The sequence below is a fragment of the Balaenoptera musculus genome, chromosome 16 (genome assembly GCF_009873245.2).
Source record: "Balaenoptera musculus isolate JJ_BM4_2016_0621 chromosome 16, mBalMus1.pri.v3, whole genome shotgun sequence".
NCBI lineage: Eukaryota > Metazoa > Chordata > Mammalia > Artiodactyla > Balaenopteridae > Balaenoptera > Balaenoptera musculus.
The window spans coordinates 48,391,343-48,416,052 of NC_045800.1; the positions used below are offsets into that span (position 1 = coordinate 48,391,343).

Below are 24,710 nucleotides of genomic sequence, written 5' to 3' on the forward strand. Positions count from 1 at the left end.
CTCCTTGGCTTGTGATTTTGTTGACTGAAGGGCTTTTAGTTCTTTGCCATTCTGTACACTTCTGTCTTCTCTGCATGTGCACACCCGCACATACAAGCACAATGAGTCAGGAAAGGGACATCTGTCTCACTTCTGCCCCAGAACTCTCCTGCCTACAGCCCGTGGCCTGGGCAGCTGATACAGCCAGCACACTCTTAGTCTCATTATCACACATTTCTGGACCAACTGCCAGCTCCCCAGTGTGGAGTTTGTTCTATTGGAATGCTTTGGGCCAGCCTTCAAAAGTCAGGCATCTCTAAGCATGGGTTGGTAGGCGGGCAGATGGACATATGGTCTTGAGAAGGGGACAAAACTGGGCCACAGAGATGGGCAGATATTATCATTAAGTATTGGCATTAACTTCTTGGGCTCTAAGCAGTCCTATCCCTTTCTCTTTTCTGCACTTGCATAATTTGCTCTAGGAGCTTTCTAGACTAAACCTGCAAGCCCTTGACTGGCTGTGAATGAATGAGGTTCACTCCCATCTTATTATGTCCATGCTTTTCCAGACCTTTGTGGAATAAGGAAAGAATGGGTGCAGATAGGGGTTGGTGCAGTCAATAGATAAACATCTTACTAGGCACTGTGCCAGGTGCAGGGACTGTGTCCAGTGGGGGAAAGCCTGTCTTGCCCTTTGCAACCTGTAGGGAAGACAAGTTGAAAGAAGACTTTGTTCTTTATAATGCCATTGTTTGAGGAAGTTAGGAGATCAGAGCCTAGTGGTGTGCAGGGCTAGTCTGGCATAGAGAAAAAGCCAAAGACTCTGCAGTTGGACAGAACTGAGCCCAGAGCAGCTCTGCTTCTTACTTGCCATCTCCCTGGACGTTTTACTTAGCTTTGGTCCTTTCATCTGTAAAGTGGGAGTAATACCAGCCCAACTCCAAGCGTTGTCATGCGTCTCAAGCAGATAGCTCACAGAATGAGTACTCACTCAGTAGAAGTCAGTTCTCTCTAAGAACTAGAGCTCGGTGCATCTTAAAGCTAAAGTACTACTTTGAACAGTGTCTTCAGTCACTCTAGATCTGTTGGTAGAACTCACAATAGCTGAGAACCTTCCCTGTACCACTCACTCACACCTTTATACTGCTTAAAAGAAAGGGATCAAGGAAGATATCCTTAGGAAAGTTTTTCGTAGTTGTTGTTGTTTGTTTGTTTGTTTTAAATCACAGCTTTCCTGTGTTGGTGGCAAGTTTTGTAGTGGTCAGTGGAAAAGCACTGAGAGATAAATATCCATTAGTTCAGCGTGACTAACGTATTTCTTTTTCATGTTATAAACCACAGCAGACAGCATACTTCATTTCTTCACTCCTCACTGCTTATTTTCCTTTGAAATGCTTAGCTGTGACAACTCTATCATATTTCTAAAATCTCTGAAGATATAGATTCAAAATTCCCTTTTCAGTTTTTCTCTTTCTTAAAGGTTTTCTATTATAAAAGTAACAATACCACAACATAGTTTTAAATATAGCAGCTTAAAGTATCCACAATTCTACTGTGTAAGCCAGCTGTAATATTGACAGATTTCCTTACTAGTTATTTTTCTGTGTATATTTTATACATAGTTAAAATAATAGCATTCACATCATTTTTATCCTGCTTTGAAACCCATGTAGTTACATGGTCTTAATAACCATAATTTAAAACATCTGTAAGATAGTCAAACATGGATACACATAACTAAGTTATTGTTGGACATTTGTTTCCTGTTTTTCACTAATAGAAATCATTTTGTGATGAAGCCTGTATGATTAAGATTTTTTTAATGTTGTATTAAAGAGTGTGGTTTTTAAATAATTTTTGATACATGCTAGTAAGTAGCTTATAAAAAGTTTACACCCATTTATATATCTACCAGTAATATATTAGAGAGCTCATTTCACTGCACCCTTGTGAACACTGAATGTCATTCTTTATATTTTTCCCTTCATTTACTGTCCACAATGATTCCTTAGAAGTTCTTCTACAGATGAGAGGAGGACACATGTCTGTGAAGTGCATGATGAGATGTCATGCCTTAGGCCTAGGAGACCCCACTAGAATGTTGGGCCTTGAACATGTCCCTAAGTAGCCATCCTGCTATTTTACCTACTTCATCTCTGACCCAAGAAGCACAGAATCCATGCAGGGGCATTTGATCCAAACAGAAAGTGATGGCTAGTTATTTGGATACTGACCTTTTCTATCCCTCCCGCTCGAGACACTTTTTCTTCAGAATTAATGAGTTAAGGAAAAAGATCTCCCTGTGCCCCTACAAAGAGTCTTGGTCTGGACCCCAGGTTTGCCCCTCTACCCCCTCTCCTGACCATTGCAGCAACTTCCTCCACTGTGCTTGGTTTCCAAAATCTCTCTCCAGCACCTCTCCTGGATTTACCTCCAACGGAGTGGCTGGCATGCAAGATGACATTTTTTGCCATCCTTGATCTCTAGGTGCTTTATGGTGCTTTCATTCTTATAGCCATGTCTTAGGAAGGGGTTTTAAGTGCATTGAACTTCACCAGGATTGAGAAATAAACAAGCAGGGGGTTTTGATTTGCCCCAGTATACATTCACCTTAGACCCCTGGTTCATCAGAAAACCCAGGCAGTAAGATGAATTGAAGATGGGAGGTAGAACTCAGTTAGGAAACATCTTCTATATTTTATTTCTTTTTCTGTCAAGGAAAGGTTTCATGTTGATGTTCCCGCATGCCCTAAAATACTGCAGTCATCTTTACTTTCTGGAGAGTATATTAGGCCCCAAAATACTTGATAGGAAAGTCACAGGGTTTTCTCTTTCTTCAAATAGAACAAAACCCCTATTCACACTAACCCAGTCACCACTGTCTCTGAAAGCCAGGCGTGACCTAGGTGACCCCTGTGCGACCTCTGCCCTTGCTGTGTTTTGCCTCCATGACCTGGAGTAATTGCCTTGGCCTCTTATGTCTTCATCCCTAGGATATGCTCAACATCTCCCTTGAGTAGCTTATGGCAAAAACCTGAAGGCTAATCAGCTCTGAAGAAGAAAAGCCCTCAGTTAGGAGAAGAGAGTGGCAAGGGAAACGTTCTGGAAGCCAGGCTCTCCAGTGCCGGCCAAACCACTGACTTGCTTCTTAAATTCATTTTGCCTCTCTTGCTTTAGACAATCTGTGTGTGAAAATGACTTTGGGAAATATTTTGTGTGTGTTTTTTAAATTTATATAGAGGAAATATTCAAGAAAATGATAGACATAAATTATAGACAATTAAAAATTTAAAAGAAGACTTTAAGACTTAAAAGACCTATGGTCTCTACACTTCACTTGAACTGGTGAAATCCCAACACCAGTTGCCTCTTATAAGTTATGTATGTAAAATGCAATACCTCAAGCAACTAAAATCTATACAAAGAATTTATACCAAAAAAACCAAAAATACTATAGACAAATCAAAGTAGAATTTTAACAAATCTTTCAGTAATGCAAAGGTAGGCAGGAAAAAGAAACAGAAATGAACAACAGAGGAAAAAACAGGAAATGAGAAATGAAATGGCAGACTTATGTCCTAACATCTTAATAATTACATTAAATGTAGATTGTCTTCTTTACTTGTAATAGCCCCAAACTAGAAACAAGCAAATTTCCCTCAATAGGCAAGCGGTTAAACCAATTCTGGTATATCCATATCATGGAATACTACTCAGCAATAAAAAGGAGCATGATAAGCACAACAACTTGGATGGATCTCAAGGGCATTATTCTGAGTAAAAAAAAGGCCTATCTCCAAAGGTCACAGATTCTATGATTCCATTTATAGAAAATTCTCTAAATGACAAAATGGTAGAGATGAAAAACAGATCAGTGGTTGCCATGGGTTAAGGATGATGAGCTGTGTTAGAGGGTGGGCATAACCAGGAAGTGGTAGCATAAGAGATATCTCTGTGGTGATAAAAGTAATTGTGTATGTTGACAGTGGTGGTGGTTTCAAGAATCTACACATATGATAAAAAGGACAAAGAACTATGCATACATATCGTATCAATGTCAATTTCCTGGTTTTGAAACTGTACTATAGTTACATAAGATGTAACCATTGGTGGAATTTAAGTGAAGGCTGCATGGGGCCTCTCTGTATTATTTTTGCAACTTCCTGTGCATCTATAGTTATTTTAAAATAAAAAAAAAATCTTACAGACTATATGCAGTGATAAACAGATCTTTCTATATCTACCAAGTGCTAATTTATGAGTAACTATGGCAAGCTTAAAGTTCCTCAATCATTCTGAAGAGTTAAGGCATTTCAGGAGAAAGAGCACCTTAACTTCAGATCACTGGCCTAACTTAAAATTATCCATGTTGATCTTACCCTTGAAGATTCCTGAGAAAGATGTTAAAATAATAAAAAGACAATGCATGGCTTCTCAACCCATGTCCCAGGTTTTCTGGAGGTGGCTGGGTACAAGTAGCAAGTGGGGTGGGGGGACCGTGAGCCAGCAAGTTGCTCCTTTCACAGTTCTGGACTTTAACGCACCTGCCCACTGCCCTATGGAAGCACCTTGAATGGGTGGACGAAGGGGCCAGGCTTGGTGCAGAGATCAGGGCTTAAGTTAGGCTTCTGCCTAGAAACAGGTCTGAGGTCACGGCTAAGGATAGAGCTAAGAGGAGACCTGAACAAGTAAGACAAGGAACAACACGAATGGGGACCAAAACAAGGTCTGAGCAGGACCCAGGCAGAGCTCACCGCAGGTCACTGGGCTCCACTACCCATTGCCTGTTGAGCCAACCATGTGAGAAGCTCCACAATGCCAGGGCATTGGTTATCCCACCAGGGTGTTTAGTTCACTTCTGGTTCCAATTCTGCTCTAACCCTAGGGTCTGAGCTGTATAGCCCCTACAGTTGCCCTCCCAAGGTGTGCTTTACCAAGAAGCCCAAGGAGCATGTTTCTCCATTCAGTGATGGAGCTGAAAGTTCTCTTTATCAAAGTAACCATGCACATTACAGATTCTCAGCCTCCCAGCTGGTCATCAGTGACGATCTCTGGAGAGTAGGGACTGAAAAGGCGGAAGTGGGGAGGTGGAGTACTTGAAATTTAGCCTCCAGGCTGCTAGCGGTGGTGCCCTGATTATCGTGGAAGAATCATCTTCTTATGGGAATTTACAGCTTCTTATGGTTGGTTTTCTAAGTTCTTTGTTTTTCATTTTTTTTCAAATAATGTTTCAAAGGAAACTCATTCATTAAAGGAAAGCTATAAAGGACAGTAGAACTGCAGAACTTCATGCCAAAAAATGAATTTCATCCTAACCATTACATTTAAGTTAGCTATACAACTGAGAGAACATTTCAGAAATTACAAACATGCAGATATAGTAAGGCCCCAAATATAAGCACTGCCTCACAACCAACAGCTTCTTCCAGCCCAGGGACACTTTTGTCTTGATGAGACAGAAAGTGAGTATTTCAGAACTTGTCAGGGACCATGGCTATGGAAGGATGCCTTTAGCCCATTCAAAGGTGTGTACTGTGTGCAACAGACATTTGAGAGAGGAAATGCCAGATAGGCAACCAGGCCTTGTATTTCCCTGAGTTTTCTAAACTCTGGGCTCAATAGGAACTGAGATCACTGGGAAGCAATGGAACTGAGCCAGATCATGCTAGCGTCCCAAAGAAATGTCTGTACAGAAATAAGCCCAAACATTAGGGCTCTATTTTTTCAGAGAATCAATATAGAAAATTATATTCTATAGTGCTCTTGTTTTTCATTTTTTATAGAAAGGGAATTAATTGCCTTCTTTGTTACCCACTACCCTATTTATTCAGTGCCAAGAGAAAGTATGTTCCAGAACAAAAACTCCCCCAAACTGTCTGTTTCTTGTTATCTGTTGCTGGAAAATGATGTAACCTAGCACAATTGTTTGGTTTTTCTTAGTTTCAGTACAATTAGAGTAACTAGATCATTCCAGGTACCTGATATCATGTCTATGTTTTTGTCCTTTAAAGGAGTTTGGAAGTAATTTTTAAAGGATCATTATACCCTGTATTTAGTTTTGAAACTGTTTCCAGCCCTTTGTGGAAGGGTACAGATAACTTAAAGTATAAAGATGTGTGTTTCTTTACCTATTCATTTTCAACCAGCTTCCCTTTCCCTGTAACTTCAGCTATTCTCACGTCTCTGCAGAGCCTACCTATGTCTAATATCGTGGAGTTTTTTGGCCATCAGACACGTTTCCAGGGGCATCTAGCTGGCTTTACATTAGAAGCCCCTATATGCTTGCAGAGCCTTGCACCTCACAGATGTCCGATTATGCCACCATGCTGGCTTCAGAATGGTCTAGCCTTGTACCATGGGGAGACAGAGGAGGATTATGGATCCCAGGCTGACCTCAGCTTTGCAAGTATTTTCTACTTGGGATCCAGGCCCATAGAACATCCTTGGAATTCAGTTATGGAGACAGCCATTGTCACCGAAATTCTAGGCAAAACTCTGGTATCCAAAAGCTCTGGTTTCCTGTACACGGGAGATGGCCTCTAGAGGGGCCAGATCAATCATGAAGAGCTGGGGGTTGAAGATATGAAAACCTGTAGCACAGGCCAAGCATCTCGGGCCAGGTGAAAGCCCGCAGAATGGACCATGCACCTCCTTCAGAGAAGAGAAGCTCATGTTCGCTAGAGTGTGCAAAGCGCAGGTAGGCATTTTTAAAGACTCAGTGTATGAATTGGGCTTTGTCCTTGGTAATCCAAACAAAAAATGGCCAAGTTCATTCCAGGCATGGGGCAATGGCCAGCCAAGCCTTTCTAAGGCTGGGAGCCACTACTGCCTTCCCCTCTGAAACTTGTGTAGGCACACTGTGGCTGGTAGGAGAAGGGCTGGGAGAAACTCAAAGAGCTGAGAACACAGATGCCTGTATTTAATCAACTGCTCCATAAACATGCCCAAAATACACAGCAGTTGATTCTAAAACTAAGCAAAGGAATTACAATTAATTGAGCACCTACTATGAGCCCAAATCAGGTTGACCCCAAAGTCCATGGCTGACCGCAGCAGCACAGCCTCACCACATGTCCTGGCTGCTTGGGTGGTCTCAGAGCCTAGAACCAGCTCTTCGGCTTCCTGATTTTATCAAAGCTCTTCTTCCATGAGCTTAGATATGTATTTCTCTGGAGCACCTCTCCCTTGACTTTCGAAACATATATCCAATGACCTACATGACATCTCCACCTGGATATCTGAGAGGCATCTCAAAATTAACACGTCCAAAATCGAGCCCCTGATACCCACACCACCACCAAAGCAGTTCTTCGTATGGTCTTCCCCATTTCATCTTCCAGTTGCTCAAGCCCAAATGCTTGGTCTTATCCTTAAGTCCTTTCTCTCACGCACACATTCCCTACCCACACTTGATTTGTCAACAAATCCCACCAGATGTACCTTCAATCACGTACAAATATGTCCACAATCTGAGCACTTCACACCATCTTTACTGCCACCACCCCCCCAATCCAAGCCAGCATCATCTCTCACCTGCATTACTGCAAAAACCTCCTAACCAGTATCCCAACTTCTGCCTTTGACCTACTATGTTCTATTCTCAACACAGAAGCCAGAGTAAGTCTTTTAAAATATAAGTTAGGTCACAAGATCCCTCCAATGTTTCCCATTTATTCAGAGTAAAAGGCGACCCCATTAGCATGAGCCCCCAAGGCTTACATGAACCCTGTTCCCTCTCTCATCTCTGCTCCCACTGACTCACTGCACCCAACCACTATGGCCCCAGCCAAGCCCACCACACCTCCCCTTGGGGCCCTTGCTCTCCTCTTCCCTTGGCCTGAAATGTTCTTTCTTCAGTTATCTGAATAACTTGCTTCCCCACTTTGTTCAAGTCTTAATTCAAATATTAACTTTCTGGGTGAGGTCTTCCCCTACCAACCTAAGATTTCAAACCCAACCTCGATCGACTTTGGTTGTTATCATTATCTAATATGCTTTATATTTCATTCATTTTGCTTTCTGTCTTTCTCACAAGAATGTAAACTCAATAAATGGGGAGATTTTCAGTATTTTGCATGTTGCTCTGTGAAGCAGCGAACACTACACATAACAAACTATGGATAAATCATTTTAAATAAACTGATGACACCCATTCCATAGTCATTATAAATATTTTGAACATACCTCCTCCCTGCCCCAGCCCCACAGACTCCTGGAGAAAAACAGCAACCACTGTCCTCTTCCTATTCCCCTTCCTAACTGAAATAAAAGCACCTACCAATCCGGAACTGGCCTTCCAGAGAACTGGGTACTTGTAAGGCAGGGGCGCTTAGGAAGGGGCCGTAAGCATTTTGTTTCCTGGGAAAGATGCTCCATATCACAGACTCATAAATTAGCATCTGCTTTGCACATCACTGTACATTTATTTATTTAGCTTCTGAGTTTTCAGAGCCTCGAATAGCAAGGACAGACCTGGGACTGCGCACACCCCAACCTGAGGGCCTGACACCAAGGCTGGCCCTGGGCTGCCCCCTGTACGGGCAACCTGCCCCCCCCCACCACAGGCAGAGGCGGCTTCCTGCCATTTTGGTTTGAACAAGCCTCAGAGCACTTGGGACTTCAAGTCTGCTGTAGAGGTTTAATTGGCAGAAGGAACTAGGGGAGTAGGATGAGGGTTGTAGGGGGATGGGAGAGAGAAAAACTAAGCAGAAGGCAGATTGACATGCTCTTTGCATGCCTTCTTAGCAGTAGGGTCAGGCCAATGAAGAAAATCAAAACAAGGCCAACCCTTGCCCAGAAAGCATGGCTGGCCTCCTCCCTGCACCTGTTACCTTAGGTTGAGCGGCTCCTCCGTGAAGCCTTTCCCTTTCAAGCCGGGCTGGAAAGAGCAGAAGCTAGACAAAAAGGGAAAGGATTATTCTATCAGCAGAGTCAAGACTCTTCCACCACCATGGGAACATTTTTGGAGGCAGGCTAGAGGTTGGGTTTATTCTTGCCCTTCCAGTGGGCCCCATTTGCCCCTAGATCAGGGTGTACCTCTGAGGCACCCCATCAGCACCCTCTGCCATTATATGCTCTAGCCTTAATAATAGCAATGATAACAATAAAACAATAGTTACAATAAAAATTATGTGTTTTAGAGACCTCCTCAGGGCCAGCACTGGCATTTCCATTGCTGATTTTAGCAACCACTGTAGTACTCTAGGGACAAGTGCCATCTTACTTTCATGCTCCTTGAACAAGGGTGGGGTGTGGTTGGCACTATTCACTGTCTGAGTTATGGATGTATAAGACTTCTAGCTCGACTGTGAAAAAAACGTCATTTAATGCACAGAAATCACAAGGGAACATGAACCTGAGGTTCAGCATTGCATGTCTACTTCTTCGGTTTGGTCTAAAACGGAACCTGAAGACATTTTAGGAGGTGATATAACAGCAGTCCTTCGAAGAACCTCAAAGGGAGAATCACAGTCAATGGAGATGCACCCAGAGCTGGCTCAGACAGCCTCTCTGCGAGAGTTGTTTTTCTCCACTCTGGCCCTGCCCTTGGGACCCAGCAGCTGGTCCTGGTGCCAGTGACTCGCCAGGGCCAACAGGAAGGTAAGGCTAGAACCTCTGAGCACAAAATGGCCTGGGACATGCAGGCCAGGGATGTCAAATCTCACCTCAGAATTTTCAACCCTAAGTGGAGCTAAATGTGACCACTTCTCTATTAATCCAGCTTCTGTGTGGTCTGTTTATGGCTAGGAGCCTACCTTTCCTTTGGCCTCTTCTAGATTCTCTGCAAATCTACATATCTCTAACTTTAATAATATAAATTTAAAATTTAAACTCTAGCTTAAGCTCCTTAGATTGATTAATCTCTTTGGATAAAGAGAAGTTGAACTAAAACAGCATGCTTCTCTCTTGAAGAAAAAAGATGCTCCCTGCAGAAATGCGAAATCAGTTGGTAGGAATTCTTTCCAATAAAATATGAAGTCAGAACAAATAAAATTGGCAACTGGGATCTAAAAGGAAGATTAAGCCAAAAAAATTACTTGGAAAATTAAAAAATAAAGCCAGAAAATTCTGGAAGGCCCATTAAATATGTTGTGTCTGCACATTTTTTTCTCCCTTCAGTTATTACTGTCCCAAACTACTTCAGTTCATGAAACAGAGCCAGTTTCCCAGGATTTAGGGAAGGAGCTTTTATAGTTTTCTTTATACTTTTTTCCATCACTCAACAGTTCTGTGGGTAAGTTCTTTCTCGTGTCTAACCTAAATCCTGCTCACTGTGGGTTGAGAATTCTCCTGAGAACAGAGCTGTTCCTCTCCTATTGGTTCACGATTAGTCTCCTTAGCGGAGGAGTTTCAAACCCTTACCTTTTGAAGACCTTACTCCGATCACTGTTGTGGAAGACAAGAAACTTGGAATACCCATTTCGGAAAAAGATCTCCAGGGCAATGTCCTGTAAAGAGAACCCCTTTTACTGCTCTGCAGTTTCCTGGAATGGAGAACCACCCCCCCGCCCCACCCCCGCCAGGGCAATAGAGCCATGGCTGTGGGTCATTTGGGACTCTGTGTCAGGCATGAAAGGATTTCAATCTAAAATGGAACCAAAGGATATGAAAGGGCGAACCTCAGGCATGCATCCTCCGAAAAACGAAACTTAAGAACTGAGAGGCTGATTTCCCACAGATGCCTGATTTACAGAAGATCGAGACTTACCTTGTGAGCAATGAACATCCACCAAGAACCCCTCCCATCCTCAAGCCAGTGAACTTACAGCTTGGACTCTGGCTGGACGCCCCCACTTGTCCTCCTTGCCCATAGACAAGCTGACCCCCAACGGATTCGCCTGTAGCTCCGGACAGCCTGTGTTTCGTGAATGGCTATTCCTCTGCTATTCCTGAATTAACTCAATTTCTGGTAATTCAAGCTTGCCTCAGTTTACCTCTTTATCTAGGTTGACACAGGCACCCCTTCCTGGTTAGCCCTTCCAACCTCCTGCAGGGGATATGAAGACCTTGGTGACAGTGATGAATGGGGTCTCCACAGAATGAGTAGGAGGGCAGGAGACCTAAGAGTTCCTTTGGCTGAAGCAGGAAACAAGAGCCCCACTCCCAGGGCAAGCGAGGAGGGGACAAAGAGAGGAAAGTGCCCAGTAACACCTCCAGACACTTTTACTTCCCGGTCAAGGGTTTCATTTCCTGAACCAAAGGGTCATCTTACCAGAAACACTAGGGGAGCTGGTTGAGTGGGTGCAAGTCCCAATCTGGGCAGCATCTTACGCCAGCCCACAGACTTGAAGGCACAGGGTGCTTTGCCAAACCACTTTGCTGAGCCATTTTGACGTGGCCACACTGACATAACAATGTTGTTTCAAGGGTATTTTGTGAATGCCTAAATGAACTCTACCTGCTTTCCTTTCCTCCTCCCTCCCCTTCCAATCTATTTGGAATAGTGATAGAGTGAGTCCACATATAGGATCAGATGGGGTCAGCGAAAGAATACCCAGCACTTGAGGGAGGGCCTGGGAGAGGTGAGGCCTGGGCATGGAGGGGGAGGTGGGGAGGGGGAGGGTCAGACTCAAAGATGGGGTCCTGCATCCAACAGCAGTCAGGTCCTGCTCCTGCCTGGCTGGAAGTGAGTTCTCAAAGTCCAGTTCATTAGATTCCTGAGCAGAGGGAAAGTATCTGTAATGATAATGAAACACCCCTCTCCTCTGTGGGTATACATAAGAGCCACAGATTTTTTTTCTACAAATAGAAATATAAACACTGTGCAGAGAGATGATGAATGTAGAATTTATGAAGGCTACAGCTTGTCCCAGCAACCTTAAGTGCCCAGGCTCTGACTTTCCTCTGGGAGAATCTAGGGCTGGACAAATGGTGGCCTTGCTCATGAAGGTCTCCCAGCCCCACTTGGCCATCACACATGCTCTCCCACTTCTGGTTTCCACCACTGTCAGGCTAACCAACCATCTGGAAACAATCCCCTTTTACTGGGGAGAAAGACACTCACTTACTGATATCTATTTGCTACTATATATAACCTGTAAGTAGACATACAATTATTTAAAACCAATTTTTTTTTGAGTACTTGCTATGTGCCTAAAATGTGCTAAGTGCTGCTATATATGTAACGGTGGAAAAGACAAGACGTGGTCACCTGTTCACTGGAGGGAAATGGAAGCCCAGAGAGGTGCCCGACTGTGCCAAAGCTGCAGAGCCGTGCTCAGGACTGGGCCCATGCTGGCTGTGGTCAGAATCATCAGGGCAGGGCCTCCTCCACCCGCCCCTTTCTAGTTCACTCTCCTTTCAGAGAAGGGCACTAAGGGCAGGCAAAATGAGAACCAGCTCTTTGTGGGCAAAAGCAGCGGAGAGGGAGGGAGAGGGAGATAGCTGGGTCAGATGTCAGCAGCTTGCTGGACCCTTGTCTGCAGGGCAGCTGATCCTCCCTAGAATGAGCCCCCCTACCCCCCCGCAAAGGCTTCCTTGAGCTTTAGCTTCAGAGAATAATAATGAGGCCTCCAGCAGGAGGATCAAGGGACAAAGAAATTTACAAATGAAAGGCACACTTATTCTGTTCCCAACGGCTTAGCACTGTCCCTGTTGGCCTTTGCAGAACGGTGACCCTGCAGCAAGGGTGATGGGGGAGAGATCTGGGCTCCTCCCCACCCCCAAGGGTGGTCCCTCCTCTCTTCCTCTGCCAGCTGCCTGGGAGGCCCCTGGGCACGGACGCAGCTTTGCTATTGCTGAGGTTGGGCTGGTGAAGGCAAGATGTGTTTGAGGCCAGTGGGAGCCCCAGAGTTCTTCCCCAGAGTTCTTCCTCCTTTTGCCACTGAGGTGATGCTTCTAAACCAGGTGATGGTTCTCCAGGGTGGGGTATGAGAAGCATGTGGTTGTGACTAGCTGACAGCAGAGCTCTGCCTCTGGAAGGAATCAGCTCTGTTTAGTACCTGGATGAGCCCTTGAATGCACTGGACAAGGCTCTGGGATCCTGGTTGGAGGGGACAGTCAGGAGATCTCTACAACACCTGGCCCAGGAAATGACCAGGAGCCTGAAGGTAGGTGAAGCTGTGAGGAGGGCAGAGGCCTGAGGAGGTGTCCACGTGGTCAGAACAGAGGGCAGACTGGCACTCAACTCTCAGTCATCGGCTCTGCCATGAGGCAATGGAGCTGCCCTGTCCTGTATTCCTTAATCTCCAAGGCAGCTCTGTGGCACGTCAGGGGAAAATAAAGCAAAGGGGCTGGATCCTAAATGACACGGTGAGAGAGAGAAGGGCCCAGTGGCCAAATGGCAGGGACTGGGGAGAGAGTGAAACAGAAGGCAGAACTCCGTCCCAGCCAGGGGACCAGCCCAACATAAGCCACAGGGATTCACAGGTGTCTCAAAGGGCCCTGGGCTGTGCACAGGTGAAGGGGGTCAGGGAGGTGTGTCCCTCACATTCAGATGGGGACTCAATGGCACCTGGACCACCTGTGCCCGGAAGAGATGATCCTCCCTCTGGCCCCCTCCCGGGACACACCTGCAGGAGAAAGCGCGCCTGCCGGAGCTCCCTGAGGTCACCGTAGCTGTGGCGCTGGCACGAGTAATGGTCGGAGGACCTGTCTTTGCTGCACATGTTGAAGATGAATGGATCGCTAATGCTGAAAAGGAAGCAAGACACGCAGTGAGAGGGTGTCTGGTAGGCTGTTCCCCTGCCTGCACCGTGCGTGGCCCACCTGAGTTTCTGGGACACATTGGAGGACGTGCCAGCCCCCACTGACCTGATAAACCCTGTCTGAGCACCTGTCTGTGTCAGCCCTGCCCTGAGGAGTAAGGCGGAGCCCTGCCCTCACCAGGGGAGGGACAGCAAGGCAAAGGGCCCACCTCCAGGACAGATAAAGACACAGGGTGCGGAGTGTAAGTGTGAGAAGACTCTCTGAGTACAGGGGTCAGAAATGGGCTGCGGGGTTGTGGGGGAAGAATGAAAGAGATGTGTAGTCAGGTCTGGAGAAATTTCAAGCTCCTGGAACATGAGGCAGAAAGACAAGCCCTGTCCAGCATAGTCTCAGGCAACACGGAGCCCTGGGAAGACCAGCCGTGTCAGTTGGGCTAGCACCTAGTGTAAAATGGGACAAAGGGGCAGAAAACTCTGAGTCTTCAAAGAGGCAGGTGGCAGGGCTGAGAGCACTGATGGGCTGGAAGACAATGACCCCAGCGTTAGCAGTGGACCCAGAGCACCATGCCTGGACCACGGACTAGCGGCATTGTAGAGAGCAGAGGATGGGCCGGCCAGGCCGGATGCTGGATGCCCGCTCCCGGAGGTCAGAATGACTCCCCTTGGGAAGAAAGGGAGAAGGGGGGAAGGAGGAGTCATGAATTTGACTAAGTATTTATCCCAAAAGGAACAATTTTTGCACTGGAAGTAACTGAAATACCTTCAGATAACCAACCAGATGAAGCTTTCCACCACCAATACAAATGGGGACTTGAGAAATAAATTTGATTTCAGTATGGACAGTTACACTTCTGATCATCTGAGTTACATAGCAATTTTGCATTGTGTACATGACCACAAAGCTCTGATAAAACACCCTTTTAGCATTGGAGAAAGGAAGGGCCTTCCAAGCACCTCAGCCCTCCATAAGACTGTGTGCCCACCACAGAGCCGAGGAGCCCCGCACCAGCACTAGGTGGCAGGAATGTGTTTTACCTCCTCCCACCCCAGCTCCAGGGGCGGCCCTCACCGCCCAGCCTACAGGGCAGGCCACGCTTCCAGGGGAAATAGAAAGAGCTCAGGCCATCACACAGGCCCGCGGGACTTCTCTGGTCAGCGGTCAGAGCTGGTCCAGCATCTGCAGTGCTAAGAGCTCAGACTTGCACACTCTGCAGAATGGTTACTGCCAGGTAGAGGGGAAGGCTACCCGCGTGGGACACAGCCTGAGCCGGCTGTTCAGCGCCCACATGGCCAGACCGCACCCCTGCGGACTCCTGCCCCTTCTCAGAACAACCCTCTCAGGGCCCCTGTTCTGAGCCACACTGCTGTAGGATTGTTGAAACACAAATGTGGCTTTGGTTCTGGATGCTTCTGCTTGGACGTTTTAATTCAAATTTACTGCTGGCTGAGGCCCTTTGTCCATTATTAATGCTTCCCTCTGGGGCTAAGCTGAGCTTCGCCTAAACTTCCCTGACTCCCAAAGAGGTCGTGGAGGTAATTCTGGTTCCTACCCTTGACTTAGGCCAAACAGCATTCCAGGTAAAGGCACTTGTGACAGTGACAATGATGTGATCTGTGGCGTGTTGTCCTGCAGCCCCGTTCTTGTGGGAGCACAGCAAACATTCTCTGTACCTTAGCTGCACCTTTGGTTGGTTTCTCTCCCCAGCTGCCTATGAGTGAGTTCATGGGGGCACAGACCTGTGCCCATGGATCTCATCCTCCACATCTTTCCTGGAGCTCTGGGCATGTTTGCTGAGTGGACTGACCGCCGTCATGCTCTACAGCCTGCTCAGCACTTCCCTGTCCTTGATTAATTTGATCCACGTGATGAACCCTTACTGAGCATGTGTTATTATGATTCCCATATCAGAAATGAGGAAACTACATTCCAAAGAGAAGAGGTGACTTTTCTAAGGTCACATGGAACTGGATTCAAACCAGGTCCTCTGAATCTAAAACCCAAGCTCACGCAGCCACACCTTTTCTCCCCCGAGGCAGACAGGCTGGCTGGCAGTTACAGAGTTTCCCCCACCAGCTCCCTCCTTCCAGTTTACTCTGTGCAGACTGATTCTCAACCTAGGACTCTGAAACACTGGTGACATGAGGAAGAATGCTCTGGAGAATGCTTTTAGGAAGGGGCTTTTAGGAGGAAAGATGGTCATTCTTCTCCTGCTTGCAGGGACTGAATAATCCATAAGGCAGGAATGCTCAGACAGACTCAGTTTCTCAGGAAGACTAAATTGTGAATGACAGTATTGAGTTCACTGATGCAGGGTCCAGATTGGAGTTCCAGCGTACAAAGCATTAGTCACACAGCTAGGACTGCGTCTCTTTGCCAACACTATATTCTACATGTGCATTAAATCAGAGTTCAGGCCCCCAAGGTCAATGAGTAGAAAGGAGTCGCTGATCCATGTTCTTCTTTAGATGGAGCTGTGGCCACAGTTCATAGGATGCTGTTCACAGCTCTTGCATGACACCTATAATGATACATGCAAATTGTCCAGGGTGGTCATAGTAAAACTTTTAATATTCTTAACTAGGGAAATCACAGTAAACTAAATGATAATCATGATATTGATTGACTGGGTCTTTGGTAATAGAAGTGGATTTCAAACTAAAACATACTTTGATTTGCCCCACATTTGTATGTATCCAATTGTTGTCAGGAATTTATACCTGGAATTTAAACCCAAATAACTTGCTAGATCACAAACTCTTTACCAGACACAGCCCACATCTGACTGATCTATGTATCTGTGGAGTCTACCACAGTGCCGGTACAAGACAGACTTTCAATAAGTATTTGTTGAATTAAACAGAGAGATGATGCCTTAAAACTGCTGACTGATGTGAAGGAAATATCTGACTAAAAGCACCCCATCACAAAGAGCCAGGTGGATGGTTTGGATTCCCACCAAATGAATCAAATGCTATACATTGTGAGTTTGGCTGCTACTGTTATGGGTTGAACTGTGTCCCCTAAAAGATATATGTTGAAGTCCTAATCCCCAGTACCTCAGAATTTAACTTTATTTAGAAATAGGTAAATAACAGAGGTAATAAAGGGAGGTCATTAAGATAGGCCCTAATCCAGTATGACTAGTCTCCTCATACAAAGGGGAAACTTGGACACAGAGACAGACACAAATGGGGAGAAGATGGCCATGTGACCGAGTGATGTATATACAAGCCATGGACCACCAAGGATTGCCAGGAAACACTAGCAGCTAGAAGGGGCAAGGAAGGATCCTCCCCTAAAGCTGTAGAGGGAGCATGGCCCTGCCAACACTTTGATTTCAGACTTTTAGCCTCCAGAACTGTGAGACAATAAATTATTTTTTTTAAAGCCACCCAGATTTTGATACTTTGTTACAGGAGCCCTAGACAGCTATTGGGTTGGCCAAAAAGTTCGTTTGGGCTTTCCATAGGATGTTATGGAAAAACTCTAATGAACTTTTTGGCCAACCCAATTAGTACAGTCACCCTATTCTGCCAAGAAGAGATCCCACTGAAAGCAAAATATAACCTTCTAGAAAGGGTCTTACTTTCTAAGGAAAGTTCCAAAGTACACAAGCCAATCACTGCTGGAGGATTGGCAGTGTTCTTGAGTTTTATTTGGGATATTTTCATGGTACACTGGGGAGTCTCTTTCAAAGTCTAATGCTCAACTGTACTCAAATTGATGGCAGTCTTTTAGAGAAACATTTCAGAGTTGACTTAGCTTTATTTTTAACCGGCTTATTTATGTATCTTCCTTAGTCTCCATGGTCAAAATAAGACTTAATCCCCATTGATCTGACATGATCTAATGGCCCATCTCTGAGAACCACAACTCCACGAGTGCCAGCATTTTCCTAGGGCAGTAGACAGGGGATCAGAGAGCACACTGTCTGGTTAACAACACTTCTTTGAGGTATGGGGACTAAAATTACCTATGCAATTCCCAAACGATATTCCAAGGTAGTAACTTATTCTCACTACTCTCCTACTTGCATTCTAGAAAAGTACATTTCCAGACTTGAGTACATCCAACCTGACAACTGGGCTTCTATTAAAAGTGCAGCTATAGTCAATTTGATCATGATTACATACACCTCATACACACAATTTACCTAATCAATAAGGTCTTCTCTAACACCAACTCAATTTAAACCAGAGGTGGAGAGTGAAGCAATGGTTTATGCAAGTCATTTCATGGGCACGCCATGCATATACGTAGAGGAGAAAGCTTTCATCAGCTCTCAGAAAGGCGCGTCGGCAGACCCATTGTCCATATTGATCAGTATCAATAAAACATGAGCAATAAGATGGGAATGAGTGTGCCAAGTATTAATTATGCTCCTGCCTTTGAAAAGAACAGAAGACTCACTGCAACTGGTGAACGTTTGGTATGAATAAAAGATGGAAATTAGCAGAGAGAAAAAGGCCAAGCATTTTAAAGCAAACCTAAATCAAAGGAGGGTGGGCTGACATCTATCCTTCCGTACTCCTTAAACTCTTGCTTCCTGACAGAGGCTGGAAATGATATGACACCTGGGAGTTAAAATTCTTAGTTATTGGCAGGTAAGGCTCTGGTTCCTCTGTCAATAGTCTTAAAGAGTGGTTCTCAAAGTGTAGTCCCAGACCAGTAGCATCAACATTAGCTGAGAACTTGTTAAAAATCTTCAGCCCTAACTCAGACCTACCACATTAGAAACTGGGCTGATGAGGGGTCCCAGAAATCTGTTTTAACAGGACTTCCAGGTGATTCGATGTAGTTTAGTTTGAGAGCCACTGGGCTAAGAGGTCATTTTGTCATTACTTGAGCCCTGGCTAACCAGAAAAGAAATCAACATCTAAATTTTTCCAAAAGTGATGAAAACATACAACTTGAGAACTGAACCTTTAGCAAAAGTGCAAACACAATTTGGTTTTGAATGACAGTACTTTATAAACACTAGAGAATTAATCAAGAAGAACCGACTGAACCCAAGTAGACCAACTGCATTTGATCCTAAAGAAGAACCTCGGAATTTCCTGCCAAAGACCTCTGGTATTAGTTGGTGTAAAAATGACTCTTCAGATTTCTACCCAAATCTCACCCACCCTTCAAGACCCAGATCTTAGCCTACTTCCTCAAGTACCTGCCCCTCACCACACAAGCCCCGTAACATCTCTCCAAGCATGAACCCCGAAGAGTCCTCAAACAACATATGTTTTGTCCCTTGATGATAGTGTGTTCCAAACTCTTTCCAAAAGGACCTGTTTATGCTGCTGATTGCACTCATGTGCCTTGCGGGCATGAAGGGGCAGGGCCTGATGTCTTGCATAAGGATGAACAATCAAAGAAGTTGTTGAATGAGTAAGCTGATGGGACTAGATTCTATTACCCAAACAACCTAAGGACCTATGCCCTTTGTCCTGTGGTGCATTCCATAGCAGGAAAGCCCCAGGAGCTGCTGCATTGTTAACTGCTCCAGATTTTAGCTTTGGGGAACCACAATCATGATGCCTATGCCTTAAGGTTCCTCTCAGGCCCAAACCTGAGCCCATAGAAAGAACAAGGTGGGAGGCATAGGCATGGGGGTGGCTGAGAAGGCAGCTTGGGGCTCAGGGCAGAATCTGCTGGGAGAGGAGGGGCACTCACTTGGATAAGCAGTGGCGGGTGCAGTAGACATCACCCACGGGAGAGAGTGTGAAGTTCTCGCAGATGTAGAAGTGCTGCTGGCCAAACAGCAGGAGCCCTTCGCAGACCAGGTGGCCCTGCACGATGACCAGGGAGTACTTCTGTGTCACCTGCAGGGAGAGAGCGCCAGAGTCAGGCCACGTGCAAAGGAAGCATGCCCATCTCCTTTTGGAGGGCAAGAGGGCAGTGGCCGGTCACCCACCAGGCCCTTGGAGGTGAGAGTAGCACCCTGTAAATGACAGAGCCGCTGCCCCAGAGCTGCACTGCTCTTCACAGTCTAAGTTTCCTTTCTACACCCAACACCCTGTTTCATTATTTCATCTACCCAAGGCCACCCCACCCCCACCGAGGCATGTGGATCAGTGTTTATTGCTGTGTTGAGCACATTGGCCTTTTTTTCCTCTCACTTTAAGCTTCTCTACAACTGTGCAAAACATTCCTCTGTGAACAAAGAGGAAAGTTTTCAAGGTCCAAGGCATCCCTCAGTTACAAAGGCGAAGGAGCTTGTCCAGAGGCCAGCTGGAAACTGGCTGAGCCAGGACTGGAACCAGGTCTGCCTAGAACCACAAGTGCAAGACTGGTACTGCCGTCTACAAGGCCAAGGCTGGTACAAGGTGTGTGCAGAGGTGGCACGAGCTCCGCCCAGATCTCGTCTTTCAGGCTCAAGCATGTTCTCTCAGCAGCTAAAGATGCTGGCAGCTTTCCAGAATCCCTCAGCTAAAGAGAGTACCTGGCCAAAGGTCATGTCCCCATCCCAGTGGCCATCCGTACCCAACAACTGGTCAGTGCAGAGAAGGAAGGGCCAGACCTTTTGCCTCCACTCAGGTCAACTCTGAGCTCCCGTGGGCTCAGCCGAGGCCTTGCTGAGACTGCACTTCTCGCTGGGCCCAGTCCAATGACCCGCACTCCCAATAAACTTGCTGCACGCACATCTCTGGCTTAACGTTGGCTTTCTGGGGAGCCTGACCTGAGACGGTGTCTTGGTATGACCCAGAGTCCCGCGTGAAGTAAGGACTAGGTGGGTCCTTACATGGAATAAATCTCCAAAGGAACGAGTGAGAGAATACATGAATTTTTTAGATGTCGGGAGCCCAAATGGACCACAGTAAGACCAAGACCAACAATTTCTCAGGGTAATTCTGTGCTAATTCCAGTTATCCAAAAGAGGACCTGATTTTTTTTTTTTACTACCTACTTTTTTTTTTATAACCATTGTAAACATTTTACACATATTAACCAGTATAATCCTTACAGTTGAGCAAGGGTAGTTTTACTACTCTAATTTAGAGATGGGAAAAAAAGGGGTCCCAGAGATAATCTCATCAAAGATGGGTAAGTGGCAGAGCCTGGGACTGAAGTCAAGCTCTGTGCTCACCTTTGGGAGCAATGATAGGACTGCAGTGGTGAAGCCTGGAAAGCAGCCCTGGATACCAGTTCTCACACCGCTGCGTCAAACAGGATTAGTCAAAGTGAGGAACAAACAAGATAAACGAGAACCCTACAATCGTGGGACTTAAAATCCAGTGGGGGAAGACACATCAACTAATAAACTATCACAAACTGTGATATGTGTTGAGAGAAAAAAAAACAGGTTGATAATAATAAGGCAGAGAGAAACTTGGAGGGGACACTATTTTAGACAGACCCTGAGACTTGAAGGATGGAAATGGCCAATCATGCAAAAACTGGGAGAAGAAATTTCAGGGAACGGGAACATCCAGCTCAGAGCCTAGAGGCAGGAAGGGCAGGTTTGGGGAGCAGAAGAGAGGTCAGTGTGACTGGTGAAGCTGGAAAGTAGGGTGTCCTCAGATCCTGGGGGCCTTAGATGTCTTCATTTTCCTGTGAAGCCTCCCATGTACATGTAAAAATAAAATCTGTATGCATTTCTCCTGTCCATCTGTCTTCTGTCCACTGAATTCTCAGGCCTAGCTGGAGACTCTAAGAGGGTAGAGGAAAAGGTTTGCTTCTCCTGCAGTATATTATACTGAAGAGATTCGGTGAATACACAGCATGTTTTGTACATATTCTCTTTTTTTACACAAACAGCATATTTGTATAGTTACTGGTCTGTATCTAGTTTTCTCCCTTAATAGGCCATCTAGCAGACCCTTCCAAATCACTTCTTATAGAGTTGTCTCACTTTTATTAAACGGTGCAGACCATTCCCTTGCATGGATGTACCACAACTTATTTGACTGACCCCCTATTGACTCAGGTTGTTTTCAAATGTTTTGACATCACAAGTGATGCTACAGTGACCAGCTTTGTACACATGTCACTTTGGACACATGAGTAAATCTGTAGGTTGAATTCCTGGAAGTAGAAACTGCAGGTCAAGGATGTGGATATTTTAAATTGTGATCTAGTGCCAGCCTGCCCTCCTGCAAGGTGACACTAATTTACACTCCCAGCAGCATTGTTGCAGGGTGTTTATGCCCCCTATGCCAAGCCGTTGAAACGTTTTTCTTATGCCTTTGTAAGGAGGATGCTTCGTCCTCACATTCACATGCTCACGTGCGGGGCCCAGGCACAGTCCAGGCCTATGTACCTCCGAAACCTCTCCCCTCCCCATGATGCCCCCCCCTCACCCAAACTCTGTGGTGCCAAGAGCAGGGGCTGCAGCATGTTTCCATGATCTCCTGATGTTTTCCCGTGGGGAGAATTAAGTAACAACCAGAATAAACCAAACCACAAGAAAAATGTCTGGTGAGAGCTGGGTTTATAGCTTAAAGATTGATTCTGCTAGAAAAGAGTGGCATTCTAAAAACTGGAAAATGAACCCAAGTGAACTATTCCCTGCTCTTCCATTTAAATTAGCCCTGAGAGGGCTCCACCCCCAAGTTTAATCATGATTAAGAATTCCCTCCTGCCGTGATTCTATCTATCACTTTAAAAAGAGTGGAACTTCAGCTTCATAAGTAGAATTTTTTAGGATCAGCTAGATGATATATTATCATTCCTGATGGGTGAATAACCAAGTACATGGCCACACCTGGTTCTGTGTATGATAAGGAACAGGTTGTCTGGAAATCCAAAACTGCCAGAGCTCAAGTTAGAGGGACAACAATTGGCTGGGACATTCTATGGAAGTCCACGCCAGCACATTCTCCTAGAGGCAGGCCTCAGTGTGCAAAAGGGGGAGGCCAACTGGAGGCTCCCCGAAGATTTTTTCCAGCATTACTAGTCTGCAATTGAGTACAATGCCCTAATTTTAGAGGCAGAAGAAGTGAGATTCAGAGCTGTCACGTGAAGTACCCAGTAACAGAGCTAACGTGTACATTCTCTTATACTTGTGCGAAAAATCTACTGCAGAGAAAGCTTCAACCCTGCTCACATGTGTCACGCTTCCCTTTCCATACGTCTGCTCACCTAGACCTTGTTATCAATACATTCTGTTACAGTGGTGTATGGAATAAGTATTCTCTTATCTCAAAAAACAGTACAGATTGCTGAGAAAAAGTTAAGTATCAAAAAGGAGAGAGACTATTTCAATTCCATTTGTGTTGGCTACCTATGAACTCGGGCATCTACTTTTTCTCTATTGATCACTTTTAGATGGAGCATTCAGTCACACTAGTAATCAAAGAAATGTATATTAAAACAATAAGGAGATATTATTTTTGTACGTCAATTGGGCAGATCTGAGAAGAAATGTAACACTTGGATCTCTTGATGGCAGCTCATGTTTTCAGGTGGAGACAAGGAGCAGGGATGCCCCCTGCCTGCCTGCATGTGCCACTTCCACAGCAAGCCTGCCAACAGCCAAGCCTCCACCCTTTCTCTGCTGGCTCAGGGGAGACCAAATGGAAAAGGATGGAAACTGCACCCGCATAATGTGAAAAGGATTACAAGTCCCGAACTGTTCAAAGCACAGTGTGTAGCATTAGCTGCATTTAGAATCTGCACTCAGTGACTGAAGTTGAAGCATGTTTCTAGCCAGGGCAGCTCTGTATATCGTAAAACCCAGACTTGTGGATCTCAGCATTTATTTGAGAAGTTAGTATACATGAGAATCACCCAGGCAGCTTGTTAAAGTTCATCTTCCCGGGTTACATTCCCAGTTGTTCTGATTCAGCAAGCGCAGAATGGGCCCCGGAATTTGCATTTTAATAGGCAGCCCAGATGATTCTGATGCAGACGATCTGAAAACCATACTTAGAAACTGATCTGTGGACACCAGCAAGGCTATGAAAGATGAGGTCCCATCACATGCAGGCACATTGCTATAACTCATCCATTTGCTCATGCTTTCATTTAATAGATACATATTGAATGTTTGGCCTGTGCCTCCACACCAACATAAAAGGAGGGAAAGCACATCTTGTGGTGCGCATGGTCTAACAGGAAAGAGAGAAGAATACCAACTGTCCTGGTACAGCATGGGGTTGGGGGAAAATACAAGCATTCTGAGGGCACAGAGGAGAGTGCCTGGCCCAGAGACAGTGCCCAGAGGTGGGGGGCAGGTGACATCAGAGAAGTGGGTCCCAAGGAGGTGACCCTAAAGCTGAGGTTGGGTGTTGAGACGATTAAAACAGAGGAGAAACTTTGCAAGGTACAACGTCTTGAGCCAGTTGGACATGTTTAGAGATTATAAGTCGTTCTGTATAATTAGAGTAAAAAGGCAGGTGTGTGTGTGTGCCCACTCGCCCACTCATGTAAGGGTAAGGGAAGCAAGTCCAGGGAAGCACAGGGCCAGCTCAGAAGTGGCTTTGTGCACAAAGTATGCCAAAGAGAGTCTCAGAAGGTGTTCAGTAGGGATGACATGTGCAGCTCTGTATTCTAGAAAGTTACTCGCGGCGACTCACCCAGGGGGAAAGTTACTACGTGCAAAGGTTAACACAATTCTTCGCTTTCTACAAATGACTTCAGCTAAAGATACCTACGAAGAGCTTGATGCTGCTCCCTGCTGTTCAGAGCAAAATTATCTCCCTTTGAGCTGATTTCATTTCTAACAAGGTCAAACTAATATTTTACATTGAGTTTGTATGAAAAAAAAATGTTTAGTTTTTCATTTAATTAAAAAGAACAGCAACAGTAAAAACAACTCCCATGTGAGTTCTAACTCTGGACTGGGTCTGGAAGCACATTTTTTTAAGTGGAGACTCACTTCACTTCTGTGAGCAGCTCTGTGGAGGGGGAACAAGGGACCATCCCCAACGACGCAGCAGCTTACACAAGCCCACAGTTAACATACATTAAATAAACCACTCCTCATGTCAAATGGAGCTGTTTGCAGAGAAATGTGTTCATGGTTCTGGGAATCATTAATCAATGCCGCAAAAGTGGCACAGAATAATTACCATCCCAGGTATCGCTAGAGGCGATCAGAGCTCCAATGTTCTCACAAAGAAATGAGTTAAGCTGCTGCCATTCCGAGC

General features: G+C 45.4%; 1 protein-coding gene across 1 annotated transcript in view; it reads right to left on the reverse strand.

Moving 5' to 3' along the window:
• The window catches only part of WDFY4 (WDFY family member 4), a 253,283-nt gene that overhangs the window by 63,098 nt on the left and 165,475 nt on the right, over positions 1-24,710 (reverse strand). The window contains exons 44-47 of the mRNA XM_036829672.1: positions 19,294-19,442; positions 13,491-13,611; positions 10,342-10,427; positions 8,811-8,873 (exon numbers count right to left, since the gene is read on the reverse strand). Coding sequence (XP_036685567.1) covers positions 8,811-8,873; positions 10,342-10,427; positions 13,491-13,611; positions 19,294-19,442 — 419 coding nt within the window. The remainder of the gene's footprint in view (positions 1-8,810; positions 8,874-10,341; positions 10,428-13,490; positions 13,612-19,293; positions 19,443-24,710) is intronic.